This window comes from Arachis hypogaea, chromosome 4 (genome assembly GCF_003086295.3).
Source record: "Arachis hypogaea cultivar Tifrunner chromosome 4, arahy.Tifrunner.gnm2.J5K5, whole genome shotgun sequence".
Classification (NCBI taxonomy): Eukaryota; Viridiplantae; Streptophyta; class Magnoliopsida; order Fabales; family Fabaceae; genus Arachis; species Arachis hypogaea.
This window is the reverse complement of record NC_092039.1, coordinates 3,418,970-3,438,992: the sequence shown is the minus strand read 5'-3', so window position 1 is coordinate 3,438,992 and position 20,023 is coordinate 3,418,970. Positions and strand designations below refer to the sequence as shown.

The 20,023-nt window shown below is 33.0% G+C and overlaps 3 protein-coding genes and 1 non-coding gene across 5 annotated transcripts; 3 read left to right on the top strand and 1 right to left on the bottom strand.

Annotated features, from left to right (window-relative positions):
• The first annotated feature begins 3,590 nt into the window (after positions 1-3,590).
• LOC112795793 (uncharacterized) lies at positions 3,591-8,191 on the top strand. Of its 2 annotated transcripts, none has more exons than XM_025837953.3 (8): positions 3,591-4,097; positions 4,746-5,132; positions 5,499-5,619; positions 6,057-6,372; positions 6,959-7,031; positions 7,164-7,254; positions 7,330-7,409; positions 7,884-8,191. In XM_025837953.3, the coding sequence occupies exons 1-8, from the start codon at positions 4,044-4,046 to the stop codon at positions 8,019-8,021; spliced, it is 1,260 nt and encodes a 419-aa protein (XP_025693738.1). In that variant the 5' UTR covers positions 3,591-4,043; the 3' UTR covers positions 8,022-8,191. The 2 variants fall into 2 exon arrangements, with proteins under 2 accessions (XP_025693738.1, XP_072090971.1); XM_072234870.1 differs by having other exon boundaries at positions 3,781-4,130.
• Positions 8,192-9,641: 1,450 nt separating this feature from the next.
• LOC112795791 (uncharacterized) lies at positions 9,642-14,120 on the top strand. Its single transcript, XM_025837952.3, has 7 exons — positions 9,642-10,204; positions 10,620-10,769; positions 11,899-12,039; positions 12,119-12,193; positions 12,349-12,462; positions 12,571-13,064; positions 13,185-14,120. Exons 1-7 carry the CDS (start codon positions 9,712-9,714, stop codon positions 13,815-13,817), a joined length of 2,100 nt encoding a protein of 699 aa, XP_025693737.1. The 5' UTR covers positions 9,642-9,711; the 3' UTR covers positions 13,818-14,120.
• LOC112795790 (uncharacterized) lies at positions 13,917-19,486 on the bottom strand. Its single transcript, XM_025837951.3, has 9 exons — positions 19,271-19,486; positions 18,687-19,088; positions 16,153-18,416; positions 15,798-16,067; positions 15,077-15,157; positions 14,611-14,722; positions 14,461-14,527; positions 14,183-14,269; positions 13,917-14,093 (listed from the first exon to the last, which is right to left on the bottom strand). The coding sequence occupies exons 1-9, from the start codon at positions 19,389-19,391 to the stop codon at positions 14,054-14,056; spliced, it is 3,444 nt and encodes a 1,147-aa protein (XP_025693736.1). The 5' UTR covers positions 19,392-19,486; the 3' UTR covers positions 13,917-14,053.
• A 67-nt stretch (positions 19,487-19,553) lies between these two features.
• TRNAP-AGG (transfer RNA proline (anticodon AGG)) lies at positions 19,554-19,625 on the top strand. The gene has a single exon. It is a non-coding gene; the product is annotated as a tRNA-Pro (tRNA).
• Positions 19,626-20,023: the final 398 nt, after the last annotated feature.

The window sequence follows — 20,023 nt, the reverse complement described above, 5'->3', positions numbered from 1 at the left end:
TACCTAAACCTAATTAACACATCCATGTCACTACACGTATGATTTTGACAAGTGATAATGCTAATTACCGGTGATTATGGATCTTCCATGATCTCTTCAAATCATTCATAATGGTAAATCTTAGTGTAGCTTGGTACACAAGGGCACATTAAGCATGTGATTAGGGATAAATAAGTCTAAGCAAATATGGTAATGACACTCACATAACCATTATATACAAATTAAAGCACTATGAACTCACCTTAATTATGATTTGACACCAAAGCGTCGGCAGTTCCTTGGGTGCAGTTTGCATTATTAAACTTTGTCATATCCCTAATCATCAACATATAAACTTATTTTACTAAATTCAATGTTTTTAAAATTTTAATTAAAAATTTATATATTTTCATAAAATTTACCACTTGTTCTTCATATCTTAAAATTTTTATGTGGATAATATTTTTCTCTCTAGCAAAAATAGTGAGAGACAGATAAAGAGAAATATGTCACTGCCAATGAATTATTGTATGTACAAGACGAAATTTAAATTTTTAACACTTATTTAAGCAGATTAATAAACTAACCACTAGACTAATTCAAATTTGTTAAAAATAATAAAATTGAAAATCTAAATACTTTTTTTATTGATATTTATTTTGGCCAACTTATGTTTGAAAAAGACAGTAATTAATTAAACTTAAAACACAAGCTAAATATATGTGCAAGGCATAAGAAACGTGTGTAATTTACATTCATGCACTGAAATTACCCCTCATCCAATTCAAAACCAACTACCTTAACTTATAGCTATTAGCTACACACGACTCTAAAAATCAATGACTGATGATGTCAGATGTGACTTCAACAAATCTTACCAACAAACATAGTTTGAACAAATCATTATTTTCTTTAATAAATAAATTAAATTTGCATCATAATAAATAGTACTATATGAGTAGTACCCTTCAACTAGCGAGTGCTGCAAACCATTCATAAAACATACAAATAATGTGTTATGTGTATATAGCTGCTGCTCTTTTTTACTCTGAAGAAGAATAACATCATATCAAATATCAAAGTAAGTAGATCAAATGAATGTTAATATGATGATGGATTTGTCACCTTCTTTGCTGATTGAGGATACTGCAGATTCTGAGGGAGATACTATAGGATTCTTTATCACTCTTTGCCCTGTTGAAGCTACTAATAATGATGATGCTGAATCTTGCACATCTGACAACAATGATCATCATAATGATTCACATATGTGTATTTCATCAAAAGAAATGAAATTCTCTTCTTCATCGCCTGATTTCCTTGTTGATGATGATGAAGAAGTGGAATCAATCAAAGTTAATGTGAATGAAGTGGAAGACAAAGTGTTTTGGGAAATCTGTATTGCCGTGGGCTATCCGTTATAAAACGTTATACATAATCGTGCAATTACAACTATTTTTTTTATGACCATTCACGTGGTTAATATAAAAAGATAGTTATTTTTGCTAATGTGACGTTATGTGATTGAATATACATGTAAAATGATTTTACACTCAGAGTCTATAAAAAAAAAATTCTTAGTTAAATACTTAAATCATTCCTAACGTTTTGTAAATATAAGTGATCATGTTATATACAGAGACCAAAGCATAGCCCATGTTATTAATTTACCTTTTTTCCTTGTTTCAGGTATGTATTCACCATTATTATTTGTCTCATTTTCGTTTTTCAGATCAATCTTTTTCAATTAAGAATGTATTATTATATATCATATACATGTTGTATAATAATTGCTGTTTATTAATATTGTTTAGGAATTATTGCATTTGGTTCTCCAAGCTTGAGTCAAGAAGATATCTCTACTCTCTGATCTCTTCATCTTTTGTTCTACAATTAACTAAATTAACATCAATTCACTACCTTAAAGATTTGTGATAAAATAATACAGAGGTTTTTTAGATTAGAATTAAAAAACAAAAACCTTTAAAGAAAGCAGTATTTCTTTTCTATTTTCTATTTTCTCAATTTTTTTTTCAACATCCCTAAGTTAGACAAATTTGCATTGTTTTTTTTTTTTCATTTTTTGGGCCGAGGAGTTTAAAATTGGTTTACAAAAACTGGCGTTTTGCAGTTATAACTTGTGGTAGAGAAATATACAGTGGGCCTGGCCCATTATGAAATATCAGTTATATATATAAAAGAGATATTGTATCTAGACCAAAAAAAATACATTGAATCGTCCAAAAAAAAAAGAAAGAAGATATTGTATTATTAATTTATTATCAAGAAAAGAAAAAGAAATACCAGAAAAAATAATCAAGAAAAGAAAAGATGTTGTATTATTGTATATACTCTGCAATAAAAAAAAATGTAAATGTAATAGAAAAACCAAGTTGAGGAATAAAGGTCTTACGGGTTATGATGAACACATTTAGCTTTTCTATGAAGCAAAAGCAAAACGTTTTACATTGGCGAAACCATGTATGAAAATTGACAAATTGGAAGCAACTTGGAAGCATCACAGGGAGAAAGTCCTGCCTATGATGTGACAATATTCCATGAAAAGAAAAACCTCTTTTTTATTATTATTATTTTTTTAAAGTTACCAAAGTAAGATTGCATAAAGCAAACAAATCAAACTCACAAGTAGGAGTGAAAAAAAAAATCTGTTAACACATAATTATATATATAAATAATTTTTTATTATTAATAAAATTATAAAATATTTTAAATTTATTATATTTAATTATAAATATTTTTATATATTTTAAATATTTAAAAATTTTAAAATTTTTATAAATATTAAATATGATATATTACATACAAATATTTTATTAAAAAATAATATTTTTTAATAATATTTTTATTTTTGTAAAAAAAAATTAGCAAGTCTTTTAATAGATTTTAGGTCAGGTCAAGTTGAATAATAGGCTAAATTTCATACTTTAAACAAAATTTATAACTAACTGTAAGTGAGATTCAAGCCAATTAACTATATAATAAGTTATGTCTATTAAAAATAAAGTCTAATCTGACCTGACTTGTTTCTACTTCTATTCACAAGTTAACTTAATTCACCATTTAATTAACAAAAAAAAAACCTTATTTTTCACTTTCATTTTAAACAATCAAATATTTAAAAAATAATAAAAAAATTAATCTACAATAATCTAAAAAGTATTTTATTTTATATTTCTTATTTTATATTTTTAATTATTATTGAAATAATTGAATAATATTAAATATATAAATATATACAATATTAAGTTAAATAAAATAATGTTAAGTTATTATTTTTCTAATATTATTAATTTAAGAGTTGGAGAGAAATAAATTATTTTAACCGGTTTGATACTTATTTTTTGTGAACATATTTTTTTTCCGAAAAAATAGTAAATGAAATTATTTAACATTTAACAATATAAGTTAGGAAAAATTCAAATGTACTGTTATATTGGTATTTTAGTAAATTTTGACCGTTCATTTTAATAATAAAAAATATATATAATATATATAAGTAAGATGAACGATTAAAAACCCCTGGTACACTACACTAGTATAACAGTACATTTGAAAATCTTCTTATAAGTTATACACTTGTTTAAAGAGATATGACCACATTGAAAAATCCATATTTGAGTGAAAGGGACCGTACATTACAATATACAGTGAGTGAGTGACACACTCACTCGTGTAGTATACGGTACAACTACCTCTATCTGTATTCTGAAGCTTCATTATTTATTTATATAATTATATTAAATATTCATATATTATTATTATTATACTATTGTTTTAAACAACATCATTCATTAATTAATGACAATGTTGTGCGTGTAAAATAAAAAATAAAAAATAAAAAATAGATAAATCATACCTCAGTTGCTTCTCACACAACGACCGTGGTCTTCTTCAGATTACTTTTTGCTTACTAAATTATCTCTGTTGGATTTTATTCTTTATTCTTCGGTTTTTTTTTTCCTGTTTATTTTTTTTATTTTTTATTTTTTTGTGTGTATTTCAAAATTCCAACTTTTATTGTGAGATCTTTGGTGCTGCCTATAATGCAAGCAGCTCAAGCAGCAGCCACTGATGAAGTCTCTGAGATTTCACCCCAGGTTTCTATTCTCATGATTCATCTCTAAATCTGTGTAAAATTCTATGCTTTTAAACTTTTTAAATTTATCACTTGATCTTGAGATGTGTGTGTCTCAGTGTGTGTATTTTGATTGAATTGAAGTTAAGCCGTTACGGGGTTTCTCAATTTGAGCTTATTCTATGCCTACTTAAGCCTAGGTTTTTATTTGTTTCCTGAATTGTGCATGATTGGAATGTAGTTTTGATTGTTGTTCATATGCCTTTTAATTGTAACTGCTTCTGGAGGTCCGTGAATTTGAGATATGAGTTCTAGCTGATAATGTAGTTTGTGAAGAATTTTGGAAGATGTCAATTTTCTTCTTAACTTTATTAGATTGTATCTTGTTGTTTTTTGCTCTATAAGTCACCACTAAGGAATTTATTGATTTTGTTCATGTGAGTTTCGACATTGATGGTTTATTCAACTTCCGGATCCAGATCCTCTCTGTGAAACAAGTTAATTTCTGAAAACAATTTGAGAATTATCATTCTATTTTTGTTGGCATGCTATCTCTTGAAGTGCTTGCATTTTAGTTATTGCATTTGTTGTTATATTATCTGTGGTGCTTTGGCATATAATGCCAAATTGTTGGGACTAAATTGCTTGAAATTGTCCCTGTTACTTGCAGATTAACCACTGTTCGAACAAAGAAGTTTCAGATCATAGACCAAGTGGGAAACGTCCTGATATTTCACTTCAAGTTCCACCTAGACCTGTAGGGTTTGGCAGTGGAAGGGCTTTGGACCATTCTCAAAGTTTCTCCAAAGGGATATCATCATCAAGAGGTTTTTTGCGGGCATTGAGCTTGAAAAGAAAAGCTAATGTAACAGATGGCGAAAGAAGCTGCCTCCTTAATTCAGACTCGAAGACATCTGCGGACAGTTCTAATATGGATTCGATATCTGACGCTGCATGGAAAAGATGCACTTCTCTTCCTGTTACTCCTGCATCAAATCTGTCTCCTTCGGTTTCAACACCTGTTTCTGCAAGGACTTATACTGAACAGAAGCAACATGTAATGTTCTTTTATTTCATTGTGATGCATTGCTTATGGATTCTCTAAAATAAAATTAATGTGAGTTATACCTCTAACTTGGACTATGGAAAGGTTGAATTCATAGGTTAAAATTAAATCATCTGTATTCTGTAACATTACATTGTGTGAAACCTGTTATCAGAGAAAAGAAAGGAAATACTAGAATATTCAGATATGTTATTTTCAACAAGGTTTTAAAGGAATACTTGAAAGCTTACTGACTCAAACTCATGTTTAGATCTTTCTAAAGCATATGATACAACAACAGTTGCATGAACTAAGGTTTACCCCATCTTGAGGAACTTTATTTATATTTTCAAATGGCTGTTGTTAACTTTTGTGCAGAAAGATGTTGGTCGTTCCAAGGTTTCAAGGTCCCTTTCTGTACCTGGGAGAAATGTTGTTATTGTAAGATCCATCTCCTTTTCTACCCGTAGTGAACAGGATCAGCAAGATACAAATGATGGTATGTTTCCTCTAAGGCCTCACTAAAGTCATATATACTTTATGTACTTCCAGTTTCGTAGTCCTACTTTTCTATTTTTAAATTCACAGTGAAGAAATCTAATCCATTTTCCAAGCTTCACATTTCAAGCAGAAAATGGGTTAATCAGTGTTTATTATTCCACCTAGTGTTGTGGTTCCTGTCATCATCCTTTTATGGGTTAGAAATTATCTCAATTGGTTGCCAGTGTTTGAAAATGTTGTATGTTGATAATAGACAAAATGACAGCCACTTTTATGAGTACGAGTCTATCACACTGCTGGGATATTTTACTTAGTTCCTGAGTTGTTGTCTCGTTAGTAACATTTTAGTTAGAGTGCCATTTTTTAGCTTATTGTCACTTTAAATCTTCTACAAAATAGTTTAACACACTAAAACAATTTTTATTGGTCAATCAGATCAGATAACTCCCGTGCCACCAGAAGGTGCTGATGATGAAGAAATTCCTGAAGAGGAAGCAGTGTGCAGGATATGTCTTGATGTCTGCGATGAAAGAAATACCTTGAAAATGGAATGTAGTTGCAAAGGTGACCTGAGATTGGTGCATGAAGAATGTGCAATAAAATGGTTTAGCACAAAGGGAAATAAGAAATGTGAAGTATGTGGGCACGAGGTTCAGAATTTACCCGTAACTTTGCTTCGTGTTTCCAGCTCTATTCAACGGCAAAATAGACAAGTGCAGGGTCAACTAAACTCAAGTTCAGAATCAATAAAGTAATCTGAAAATCTATGCTCTCAAATTAAGTTATCTGTTATTTCTGTTCTTATAAATGGCAACCTTAGACATTACCCGTTTTAGGTTTCCTTGTTTTCTGCAAGTTTTTCAAAGTCCATATACCATGGGTTCAGTTTTAGATATATAATGAATCTTAAACTTTCTCCTAGAATTTAATCGTGGAGGGGAGCTGGTCTTTGACATGGTATCAAAGTCTCTGAGTCAAGACCCTGAACCCTTGTCATTTCTGTTCTTCTGTAGAAAAGTTGCACAAGGTAAAATAATAGGCCCGGGCATAGTCCATTCTTCGAGCCCAAAGCGCTCTTTCGTGAGGGTGAATTGGTCCTTGAGAGTTACTTATTCTCAGAGTTGATTTTTTTTTATGTCTTAAAATGATATTTTCAATCATAATTAATATTGCTGCTAAGATAGTTCAGTTTGGAAACTCATTCGGGATAAATTTGAGTTATGTGCATTCCCAAACATTTAATCATTCAAATATTCCAGTTCTAGTCTTTTCCAAATAAGTTACTTAAATTTATTAATATTATTATTATTCACTTGACCTTGATTTCCATTTTTCAGTGCCTGGCAAGACTTTGTGGTGCTCGTCCTGATAAGCACAATATGCTACTTTTTCTTCATTGAACAGCTCCTGGTATGCCTACATCTTTTAAGAGAATACTATAAGTGAACTTCTAACCCCTTAGATAGAGTCCAGAATACATTATATTCATAGTCTAGTAAATATATATGCATATTTTATTTGATTCTATGTTCCTTTTTGTAGCTTCCTGAGTTGAAGACTCAAGCCATCATAATAGCAGCACCATTTGCCTTTACATTGGGCCTCCTGGCATCTATTTTTGCAGTCATCCTTGGTAAAAACTCATATCTTCAGACTGAAATTGGTTTATTGTTGAACGTTAATTTAATTTTACCTGTGTTACGTGCAGCAATTAGAGAGTATATATGGACATATGCTGCTCTTGAGTTCGCTCTTGTGGCTATAACCGTGCATCTGTTTTATACCATGGTGAGTGAGAATGTTCATATTTTTGGTAATAATTTCCTAGTAATATTGGCCGGATTGACAAATGAAATGCCTGCTAATGGCTAAAACTCTTGCCTCGCTATATTTCTTGGGTTGCAGTAATGAAAGTATTAGATTTTGTAGAAAAGACTGCATTTATTTGTATTTAGTTATCCTGTGGTCTCTAATGGTGCATGCTTGTCTTTTAAAATAATGTAGTTACAGTACTGTTTAAGACAAGGGCAAAAGAGGGGGGAAGAAATTGTAAAAGCCTTTGCTTTGGTGCCAAAATGGGATGAAGAGATTTGTTGAATGCATAATGCATATAGATGATAGAATAGCAAGTGATGTTTTCTGATTTATAACCTGTATACATTTTGCATGTAAGAAGTTACAACATTATGTTTAGGTAAAATTTTTAACTTTTACAGTGTACCTATGATGTGCTAAATAAAGCTTTGTGACCTTTTGTTGCAGTTGCATTTGAAGGCCATCTATGCAATACTACTTTCATCAGTTTTGGGTTTTGGAATTGCTATGAGCCTCAACTATTTATATATCCAATATGTTACTTGGAGACTTCAGGTCTCTCATAGTGATAACCTTCCAGTTTGAATCTCCTAAGAAGTGAATCAGCTTCATGGATTTTCTATGTACCTAAATGACATGATGACCTTCAAGATTTTATTTTAAACTTTTGTTGTAGTAGTATTATTACCTGTTGGACCTTTACCATATGATATATTTGTTGCTAAATAAATCTCATGAAGTGTATATTCAGGAAAGTAAGAGAATCAAAATGTTAACTTGTTTCTAACTCAAGGTTATCAAACTCTAGAATTTGGCTAAACTAGATTTAGATCCGCACAATATGTGAAAAACTAATATTATAAACTTTTTGTATAAATTATTTTAGATAACTAAAATGATAATAGAGGAATTTTGAATAATAGAATAATATTTTAATAAATAGAATCAATAATTAATTAATAAATAAAATTAATTAGTTATAAAATAATCTATATAGCTGTTAAAACAAATATAATAAGTTTTATAGTGTATTACACTGATAATATTTTATATATATATTGAAGTATTTGCTTAAGTAATATTTTTAACTCTTAAAACAAAACATTATATCATAGTAAATTCTGTAGTATAATAAAAATTAATTCTATCAATCTATATATATGAATAAAAGTATTTGTTTAAGTATAATTTTTAATACATAGGATAATATTTTAATAAATAGAATTAATTAATGATAAATAATATGACATTTTTTTCTTAGAAAATAAACTAATAATGGTATTAAATTTATTATTAATTAGGAGATAATACTAGATAATGTCATTAAATGAGAAAGGGTAATAAAAAAATTAATTTAAAATTCTATAAAAAATATAACTGACAAAAAAACTTATGTGACAATAGAATAAGTAGAAGAAATGTCATTTTAGTTACAAGAAAATATAGGTATCAACTTTTATATAGATAGATAGATAGATTTGTGGAGTTTAGGAAAATTTGAATCATAAAATTCAACTTGTAACCTTGATTTAAGGAAGGGATCTAAACACAACAATTTACAAGTTAATTTGATGGTATTGGTATGTCAGAGTGGGTTGGATGCAACTATAAAAGTTTAAAAAAGCAAATCTAGCTACATGTTTTCTTCAGTTTCCCCCCAGTTCTTTTTCAGAAATAAATAATAACTTTGAAGTACCTAATTCAACATAAATATAACGATCTTAACAAGTATGTGCCACTTTTACAATAACTAATAAACTTTAATCAACTTAGACATGTTTAAAGTACATTGGAATATATTTCCTTCATGACAGCAAAATGCTTATCTTGCAGAGAAAGAAATGGAAGTTTTTCTGTTATAGCAGAAACAAATGGACTAAAGCAAGTTGATAATATATGAAATTCAGGAAAAGACATGCATTGCTTTTGATATTATGCAGGAATATGTACTGTAAATGTCTAGTGTATTAATATAAAACCTTATTTCTTATCATGCTTCCACTTCTTCTTTACTTGTTCAGTTTATATTCTCACCAAATTTTTGGGACTAGTTGAATTCCATGTGCTTTAATTGCAATATATAGTGTCTTTGCTTCCTCCTGGATGCTAACTTAGAAATCATTATTTAACAAATGGGAAAATCAATGTTATAATAATAAGCAAAGGGACTGCATGTATATATGTAACTTTAACATAACCTTTGTTAAGCTTGTTTATATTGATCATATACTCCAACTTAGAGGGACATAGATAGGTTATTTTGACACCAGAAAAAATGGAGCAGAATTCTGAGGTTGAAAATTTGTTTCGTTATGCCACTAAGGGTCAGATTAGAGAGGTCTTAGAGGTTTATGAGAAAAACCAATTGACATTAGAAGCAAAGATAACAAGAGCAGAAGATACAGTGTTACACATTGCTGTTTATGTAGGCCAAACCAATTTTGTGACAACCCTTTTGGATAATATCACAGAAGAAGTGTGTCTTGCAATCTTAAAGTTGCAGAACTCAAAGGGAAACACTCCTCTGCATCTTGCAGCTGAGCTTGGAAATATGGAAATTTGCTACAATATAGCTAGAAGGGACCCTACACTCATTTCTTGGCGCAACTTCCAAGGCGAGACGCCGCTCTTCTTGGCAGCGATTCATGGTAAGAAGGATGCATTCTTTTGTCTCTATGGCCACCAACAAAACAAAGATGACTACTCACTTTGCAGAAAGAACAATGGAAATACCATTCTTCATTGCACCATCTCAAGTGAATATTTTGGTTAGTGTCTCATGCATTGTCATCAATTTTGTCATGTTTGATCATATTAACTATTGTTAGTTATGCATACTCATTTTGATTTTATTAATCAGCATACTAAAATTAAATGACATTTATGTACTCATTTGGTCACCTAACTTTTTGGTACTCCAAAATCTAGATACATTTTTGTTAATTATATCACAGCTAACACTTGTATAACTAAGATCCAAACTTGATCCACACTTGTTAAATGGTGATCCACATTATCGAACTCTCGAGTTAACTCGTAAATGCTCAAGTCAAGTTTGATAACATTGGATATACTGATATCAACTAGTATATTATTTATACACATCATGTTAAAAACATTTCATGATCATATCTAGCACTTGTATTTCATTGAATATATTTAAAGTTTTGATGAATTTGACAGGATTAGCACTTAAAATAATTGACTTGTACCCAAACCTTGCGGATTCTGTAAACCAGGATGGGTGGTCACCTCTGCATATCCTTGCCATGAAGCCTAATTGTTTCAAAAGCAGCACCAGGATGGAGTTTTTAGATCGTTTTGTCTATAATTGTGAGAACACTTACGTTCTTACACACTTCTATACTATTCTGTTTCTTTATCAAAGCTAACATGATTTTAGGAAACTTAAGCATTTCTTTTCTACTTTTAAAATTCTTAATGGCTTTAATATTACATATTTAAAATGAATTTTTTCACATAATGTTTAGACCTTATTTGTTCCAGATTTACATATATAATAAATTAGAAATAAAAATATAAAAGATTAAATTTAAATGTAGGTCTGATGTGAATTTCTTTGATTAAGTTCATCAATAGAATAATTAAAATCTACCGTTGTTAAGGCTGTGTTTGTTTTTAAAAATAGGACAGAATAAGACAAGACATTGAGGATAAGACATAAGAGACAAAGACATAAAATTTTACGTTCTTGTATCCTGTTTTGGTGATAAACTAAAACAAATTATAAAAATCTAATTTATTCTCATTTTTTTTCATTCAAAAGATTTGAGACGAAAAATATAATAATAGAAAATATAATTATAAAAAATTAACAAGAATAATGAAAGAAAAACTAAAAAATAAGTTGTGTCCCTTGTTAATATTTTCGTATCCTTCCTGTTAGGATGGACACAAAATACACTAATCAGTGTTCCTAAACACATTGTCTCTATAACCAAACGCAGCCTAACATACGAGTTCCCCTATTTGTCTACAAGTAAATTTCTAGCCATAAGGTGGATTACCTACCTTTATTCTAATCATAGTAACTAGAGTGAGACCCACTCAATGTTCGAAAAAATAAATCAATTATACTATATAGTATATTTTAATAAGTGTTTTACTATTTAGAGATTGATTAGATAATATATAAACTAATATTAAATTTGAAGTGTTTTATATTAAAAATATTTTACAGAATATTTATTTGACAATTTGTATATAATTTTGTATAATTATTCAACTAAAATATTATACAAATTATAGTTCATTGTTTTAGGGATTTGAATTCATTTATATTTTTATATTAGAATTATACAAAACTACATCTTTTCATTCTTTAGTTTGTAAATAATTAAAAAAAAGTTAGAAAAAAAAATGAATGAGAATGAAAACATAAAAAGGTAATATAAAATTATGAAATTTAGTTTTCCTCTCTAATAAACCGTGATCCTGTCAGGTTTGATTGTTGATGATGTCAGCGAGGAAGCAAATGAAATACATAACAATCGGAGAGATCAGCAGAAAACTAAGTATCCAATGAACTACAAGACATGCATGAGCTTTGTGTCTTTGTTTATGCGTGCAGCTAAAGCTCTGAGTGAGTTAATCAACCATGTCTAGTATATGCATATGCCAAGTTTAACTGTACTAATTTGTCAATTTACACTATGACACAGCCTTTGGAAAACATAGTCATAAAGCTGAAACTGATGATGAAGAGAATTTCTCAAGAAAATCCTACATCAGATATGGTATTGATTACAGCAAATTTAATCTTTAACTAATCACAGTTTTTGTGGCTTGCATGTTAAATGTTACAGTTGCAGCTGGTTCAACTTTAGGTGTTTTTTTTTTTTGGGCATTTTACACTCATTTCCTAACATCTAGTGTGTGTATACACATGCAGAGAAAGAGATGACAAAGAAAGAAACGAAATATAACCGGTTTCCACCAAATTGGGAAACCATTATCCGGATTCTAACAGTTACAATAAAGGCATTGCTACTTATCTGTGGTGTAGGTAATATATATATCCACAAGCACTAGAGTTCTCATAAGTTGTTTCACAAGAAATTAAGAAAAAGAAAACAAGTTGCTACCCCTTTTTTCACTGAGTGGCAAATTGCAGGATCATCTTGGATAGACAAAATCCAAAGGAGGAAGGCGAGGCACATGTGGGCAAAACAAGTGATGAATGAACTGATTCAGCGCGCTTCATTATACAAGTACACGTATAATGGAGGAACTCCTCAGGGAAAAGGGAAAACAGATAGTGGTATGCAGAATGGAATTTATGCAGAAAGGAGAACAGATTCACCTATATTGATTGCAGCAAAAATGGGAATAACTGAGATGGTTGAGAAGATCTTGGATATATTTCCAGTGGCTATACAGGATGTGGATTCCGATAACAAGAATGTTGTTCTTTTGGCTATAGAGAATCGGCAGCCCCATGTGTATAATATGTTGAATAAGTCTGACATAACCAAGGAGAGCGCATTTCGCCAAGTAGACAGCCAGGGTAACAGTGCATTGCACCTTGCTGCTACATATAGAAGCCATAAGCCTTGGCGTGTCCCTGGTGCTGCAATGCAAATGCAGTGGGAATATAAATGGTATAAGGTAATGCAAATTAGAATGTTGCTGGTCAGATAATATTATGTTTCATTGGCAAATAATAGTTTTAACAACAATTCAAAGTTGCATTGAAACAATGACTCATGATCCTTGTGGCTTTTGCAGCTTGTTAAGAACTCCATGCCTCCAAATTTCTATGAACGCTACAATAGGAAGGGGCAAACAGCAAAGCAAGTCTTTGTTAGTACACATGGGCAACTTGTGAAAGAAGGTGGTAAATGGCTCACCAAAACTGCAGAATCATGCTCAGTGGTTGCAGCACTTGTTGCAACTGTGGCATTCACAACCTCAACAGCTATACCAGGTGGTCCTGATCAAAACACTGGTATACCACTTCTAAGGGGTAGACCTGCATTCCACGTCTTTGCTGTAGCATCACTCATTGCACTCTGTTCCTCTGTCACATCCCTTGTTTTGTTTCTCTCAGTACTCACATCTCGGTTCCAAGAGAAGGATTTTGTTGTTGACTTGCCAAGAAAGCTTCTTGTGGGGCTGACAACACTCTTCGCATCGATAGCATCGGTGTTGATCTCATTCTGTGCAGGGCATTACTTCATCATTGAAGATGAACTGAAATATGCAGTTTTCCCCATATATGCTGCAACTTGTTTGCCTGTGTCATTTTTCGCACTAGTCCAACTCCCACTTTACATTGATCTGGCTTTGGCTATGCTTCGGAAGGTTCCTCAGCGCAGCTATAAGGTGTTGCCTAACTACTTACCTGACCATCATCATTAGCTAAAGATATTTATTTACTTTGTAATTTGATAAATGCTGAACAATAAACTATAGCTACTAGATAGGGTCCAGATCAGGAACTTCTGCTGTTAGATAGAGTTTAAGATGAACTGCAATGGATTTTCTTTAACTAAAAACAATACTAGTAATTCAATATACTAGTACATCTCATCGTGCATACACAACCCAGGTCCATGGTTACCACTGACATCGTCCGTTATGAGCATCACACAAAATTACAGCAGCAGGATGAAATATAAAGGGGCAACATCTATCCTACATGAAAAAAATGTTTGGAAAATAGTTACAAGACCTAAATTCTATACATGATCATAACAAAAATTAAGTTAAAAAGTTAAGTGCACTTTGTAACAGGAAGAAATGTTCTGTCATCTTTTCTCAGCCATATGCTGGAACGGGTTTTCTTCACCTGCTCTGCAAAGAGACAATGCCTGCAACCAAAAAGTGCATAAGAGGAATGAATTAATGAAATGCCATTTACAGGGACACATAATAATCATAAGACCCATCATATAGGGAACGTAATTTGTAGCAGTACATTAGTCATCAGAAGCAGAAAACATTTCTCCCACTAGAGAGATTTAAGTTGAATATACAAGAGCGGAAGAAACAAAAATCCAACCTTTCATAATCTAACTTCTGAATAACTATGCCATTCAACAATAGTTCTGAACTGTACACCATTACCCCTGCATGTGCAGAACATGTTATTTTTTATTTTGGCTTTTAGGCAGATTATAATTTTTTGAAGGTAATTGAGACAGATTCTAACCCTTTTCAAGAAAAGGCACACAAGAGGCATAATCTTCTTCACAAGATAGGATCAGTAGATCATCTAAGATTTTATTTTCCTTCAAAACAGATCTGCTGATCCTCTCCATTACCTACAAGAATTACAAGAAAAAGATATTAAGATGAATCAAGCCAAAGGTTGCAGTCAAAACATGGACTAGTTGAATTGCATGCATAGAAATGTCAACATATATTTCAGAAAAGAGGGTGGGGAAGAGGGAATAACCCACCAATTTCATGGTTAAAAATCATCAATGTACTCCAATAAGTATTAATAATAAAATGAAAAATTACAATTAAGTTATCAAGTAATTTCTTTGCCAGTGAGATAGAAACAAAAGAAAATTCACGGCAACAAGGAACTATCCAAATTCTAAAGACATTTTTTATCCCCTGACGACTTAGGGGTATAAACAAGGTAAATGCTTAAAGAGAGAGATTCATACCTGGCCCTGAACTGCCCCCACTAAAGTTGAAATAATCTCTTTACTAGGTTTAGTATTTGGGGTGATCAATACTCTTCGACCCTGCAGAAAGTAATGGTCATTTAGCAGAGGGAACAAGCCAAAAACTGCCTGTTTGTTTTTTAAATCTGATTAATTAAGCTTTTGTGTCTAGTGGGATAAGACTTTCTTGTTGTTGTTGTGCCTCCAAGTCTTCTGAAAGTTCAACTATGATTCACTTAATTTTGAAGTAATTATTTTAACCCATAAGCAATTTGTTTATATGGTTCAGTTACAAGGAATTAAGTCCCTTGTCAACCAGCAATAGGGGAAGCTATACCTTTGCGGATGTGACACAAGCTTATTTATCAGAGTTAGCTTTTAATTTAATGACATGCCCTTGTTTGCAGGCAATGCTTTTATGCAGACAATGCAGCACAATGCCATGTCACAAATGATTGTCACACGAACAACTAAACAGGGGACTTTAACACTATCAAGTTGAAAACTATCGGGTCATAGCTATTGCAAGTAGAACTTGAAGGAAAAAATTGCTAGAGTTGTTCTAACATACACAAGTGCAGATGCATGCATGCCCACATACATAACCAACAGATATTTGTACAAAACAGTTAGAATAATAAGCTTGCTCAAATCTTAACTAGTGAACCACATGCATTAATTAATGGTTAAAAGACTTAATTGGTTCCATAGATTCATTCACCTCTAGAAGTGGATGCCGGGATGCACGGGCAAGTGACACTGGCATGCTGAAACCAAACTCCTTTTCCTTTTTTGCGTCCCTTAATATGTAATTTTTCTCATCAATAAAACAACTAGCTTGTCCGCAGCTCTCAATCCATAAGTGTGTGACCACTGGTTTGCCAAATGCAATAGCTTCTAGCATATTCCTTGTACGTACAAATTGATCAGCTATGAAATGTGTTGCGTCTGCAATGGAGGATGCTACAGAAACGCCGAGTCGTGCTAAAATCTGTAATAAGTCCATAAACAAAATTAAACTAAAACCCGACTATGTTTCAGTAACACTGACAGTATCGAAGGTAAGACATCATTACCTTCTTCTGATGCTTAATAATATCTTCGTTTAAGTGGTTGCTGTACAGAATTCGAACATCAGTCATATCCCTCCTCTTCCTTGAATCTTTAGACGGAGTTGTTAATTCCGGGCTAACGGGACTCAAGTTACGGAGTTCTCTTTGGAGCTCCTTACGGAAAACTTTGTGAAGGCATGACCTTGAAAGATTTCCATTGCAAGATTGCTTGTAATAATCATCTCCCATACAAACAGGTGAAGCATCATTCATTGGTGTCTTACAATTAGCTGGCGTTGTCGCAGAAGCCAAGTCAGAGGATTTGTGACAATCTTTTGGCGACTCATCTGAATTGGTGACTTCAAAATTATTGCTAGACAACCGGACAGCTGCAATATTCTTTCCATACGATTTCAGATTTTCATCCTTCTCAGCTATAACATTACAATCAATAGGACTCCTAGAATGAATACTTGATTGTTTATTTCCAGCACTAGATTTTCCTTTGGGCGGCACAGATGATTTAGATGAATCTACTAAATTCTCAGATCCTTTATCATGATCAGAATACTTCCTAATCCTAAGTGATCTCCTTCTTCTAGGACAATCTAATGCATCCATTTCAATCTCATTGCTAATGCCTGCAGTACTTGCTTTTGGAGTAGAATTAGGATCCAGTGATTCATCTGCATGGAGGACAGTCCCATTAGTCTTCTCAAGGGAACCAATCCTACCACTAAATTGATTTACCGTTAAAGACTGTCTAGTTCTACGAGCGATTGGTGTACAATGATAAACCTCATCCTGTAAGTGCTTTTCATTAACTCTACTCCTTCCACTTGCTGTGTCATTGCTATCATGAATCTTTAATTCACCATGATCAAGTATTTTCAAAGCACCTGTTGATTTTCTTTGATCAACCATTGGAGACAAAACTCCTCTTCTTCCATTCTCATTAGCACCTGAGGTTTGTATGGCTTCTGCATTTAGCTTAGTCATCTTTGATCTTGTAACAATATTGCCCTTTTTGCACTGTCCGACTTCTGTACATTTCTTTGATAAACTTGAAGTTTGCAAATCTGACTTAACTTCAGCTTTCCTTTTCTTGTCAAACTGCCTTGAACTATCCCTAGATCCAACAGGATTGTGTTGACCTTTTGAACTGCTTCTAGTATTACAAATAGTATCATTAGCAAGAGATTCAGCACCACATAAAGCTTCCATAGCCTCAGCAGCCATTTGAGTATCAAGACCTACATCCATCGTTTCCTGTACATCTGCATTAGCCTTGGGTTCCATCTCTCCTCTAGAACAATAGGCATCAAGCTGTTCACCCAACTCCTTAGCAAGGTTCCTTGTTATTCTTCTTGTTGCTTCCTCTACATTATTATCCCATACTCTCTGATTATGCCTCCCTAACCTTGAATCAGAGTGAACTGCACGAGTTTTCCTACTAGGGATATTTAACTTTTCCTCAGCATCTTTATCATTATTTGGCCTGCAGAATTTGGTCTTCTGGGATACTGGCAAAGATTTTGATCCACGAGTTTCACAATAAAAGAAGTCCTCTTTTCTTCTAAGGTATATGTCTCCCCCACCTTCATCCTCACGGCTATCATCCCAGTCAAAGACTGCAGCTTTTGCATCTTTGCCCCTATCAGTAACTCTCTTGGCCAAATTTTGTTGCCCTTTTCCATTGGCCACTGACTTTGATTTTTCCTCCACATTCTTAGCACAGTTAGCGGAAAGAGGCGTGGTGGTTGTTATTCTTGTAGTATTTTTAACACGGTTAGTATCTTGATCAAACTCCATGATATTATCGTGGAGAAACCTATCTACAAAATCAAGAGCATTAAGCTGCGACAACTCTCCAGGTTCTTGAGAGTTGACATAGCTTAACCCATCATGGCAGATAGGCAACTCATCCACTCCATCAAAATCATTGCTTTCAAGAGAAGGTTCATTAGTTTCAATGGGCAAAGCATCATTGAAAAGTTTCCTCACTGCTGAGCTAGCAACCTTGTCTGCATTTTTGTTCTTCTGTCCCTCTATCTCCATGCTGTATTTCGCACCACTGCATTCCCGATTAACTTCTTCAACTTTCCCATAACATCTGGGAAAGGATTCATCATTATCCTTTACAACCACATGCTCTTGACAAGACTGGCTATTGCCCTTGTCAGAACTGGTCCGATTTGAAGTTTTTTTCGAAGCCACATTGCGAGCAGCTAAAGCAGCTTTCCTTAAAGATTCAACACGCAGATAAGTAAATCGTGGTGGCTTCAAACCTGTAATAAATAAAATAAACTTTACCAACGCAACCAAAAGAACAGTGACATTAAATTTATATACAAAACAGTGTAGAACAGGAGAAACAATGATACACCACACTTGTATACAACAAACAGCTGCCAATGAGGTTTCAGCTCAAAAAGGCATCAGCACCAAGACTCTAAGATCAGATTTGTGACAGTGATATCATATGCCCAATAATCCATCAAATGCCCCAAATATACACCAATGTTAATGTACCTAAAAGAAAAGTTCAAGGGGTTCACCTGATCTGTTGAGTTCATTTTCAATAGAATCAATATTCCCAAACGATTTCTCATCAGAGAATCTTTCATGCTCTCCCTCCTGCTTGTTATACGCAGATTGACGATCACCACCGTCGGAGACATCCGCATCATCATCCACACCCTCTAAAACCTGAGTTCCATCTAAGCCTTCGACTTCACCTTCACCACCACTTTCAAATCCAACATCCCCTTCTTCATTCAGCAACTGTGTGCAGTCATCAACAAGAGCAGCACCGTCAAAATCATCCAACGGCTGAGTCTCACCGGCGAAATCCAACACCTGAGTCTCGCCTGCGAGGTTCATCGGCTCAGCTTCCATATTATCATCATCGCAATCATCAAAAGGCTCTGTGTCTTCGAAGTAGCGCGATTCATCATCACCTGAACACAGTAACAATAAATCCCCAAAAAATGTCAAATTTAAACTTTTATTAAAAACAAAAAAAAAACATAAATAAAACATTATATGGGAAAAAATGCGGTTAATGTAAAGCAACAAATAGAGAAAAGAGTGAGCTTGAAGAGAGTAATGGAAGAAGTGAAGACGGAAAAAGAGAACCCACAAGAGGGAGAGTGAGGAATGTCGAGTGGCTGAGTATCAAGGAAGTCGAATTCTTCATGAATCGAAGTGTCTCTGCTGTATGTGTTGTTGTTCTTGTTCTTGTCTTCCCTAGAAGAAGCCATTGCTGCAAAATCTTTATTCAAATTAGGGCACAAAATGGTTCATCATCATCGAAAGAGAAGTGGAGCGCGAAGAATAAGGGTTCTGTGCCAAATTTTTTGGAGGGAAAAAATTGGGGGTTAGCTGATTAAATTAAAATTTTAATTGACATAAGAATAAAGAAAGGGCATTTGGTCTAGTGGTATGATTCTCGCTTAGGGTGCGAGAGGTCCCGAGTTCAATTCTCGGAATGCCCCAATTTTAGTTTTCTCCTTTTTTATAAATTGATTGTGGTTATGGGCCGGCCTGTACATTGAATTAGGCAATGTATCGGTGAGAACATTCAAGGACTTCTCCCATAGTTTAAAATAGAAATTACTTAAATCAAATTAATAATTAATTAGATTTATTTAAATTTTTAACTTTGAATACTTTAAAATAGTTAGTAATATGTTATAAAACACACTGTGACCCTTTCTCTTCAACTGCACTGTGACCATACGCAGTTCTCACCACCACCGAAGAGAGTTGCAATCCAAGCTGATCGACGAAACCGCAATTGCCGCCAAGCCGTAACCCTCGCAAATGTTGCTGACTCGCGTCTCCTTTGCAGCCGCCGCAGCTAATGTGACATTCTTCCGGCTACTATCCCGCC

What these genes read in the sequence shown, in the direction of transcription:
- LOC112795793 (XM_025837953.3), top strand. Translation starts at nt 4,044, where the DNA reads ATGCAAGCAGCTCAAGCAGCAGCCACTGATGAAGTCTCTGAGATTTCA. An exon ending in TCAAGTTCAGAATCAATAAA is followed by an intron (nt 6,373 to 6,958) that starts GTAATCTGAAAA and finishes TCCATTTTTCAG; the next exon opens with TGCCTGGCAAGACTTTGTGG. An exon ending in TGCATCTGTTTTATACCATG is followed by an intron (nt 7,410 to 7,883) that starts GTGAGTGAGAAT and finishes CTTTTGTTGCAG; the next exon opens with TTGCATTTGAAGGCCATCTA.
- LOC112795791 (XM_025837952.3), top strand. Translation starts at nt 9,712, where the DNA reads ATGGAGCAGAATTCTGAGGTTGAAAATTTGTTTCGTTATGCCACTAAG. An exon ending in CATCTCAAGTGAATATTTTG is followed by an intron (nt 10,205 to 10,619) that starts GTTAGTGTCTCA and finishes TGAATTTGACAG; the next exon opens with GATTAGCACTTAAAATAATT. An exon ending in GCGTGCAGCTAAAGCTCTGA is followed by an intron (nt 12,040 to 12,118) that starts GTGAGTTAATCA and finishes ACTATGACACAG; the next exon opens with CCTTTGGAAAACATAGTCAT.
- LOC112795790 (XM_025837951.3), bottom strand. Translation starts at nt 19,391, where the DNA reads ATGGCTTCTTCTAGGGAAGACAAGAACAAGAACAACAACACATACAGC. An exon ending in TGTGCCTTTTCTTGAAAAGG is followed by an intron (nt 14,528 to 14,610) that starts GTTAGAATCTGT and finishes CTGCACATGCAG; the next exon opens with GGGTAATGGTGTACAGTTCA. An exon ending in CAGAAGTTAGATTATGAAAG is followed by an intron (nt 14,270 to 14,460) that starts GTTGGATTTTTG and finishes TTTTGGTTGCAG; the next exon opens with GCATTGTCTCTTTGCAGAGC.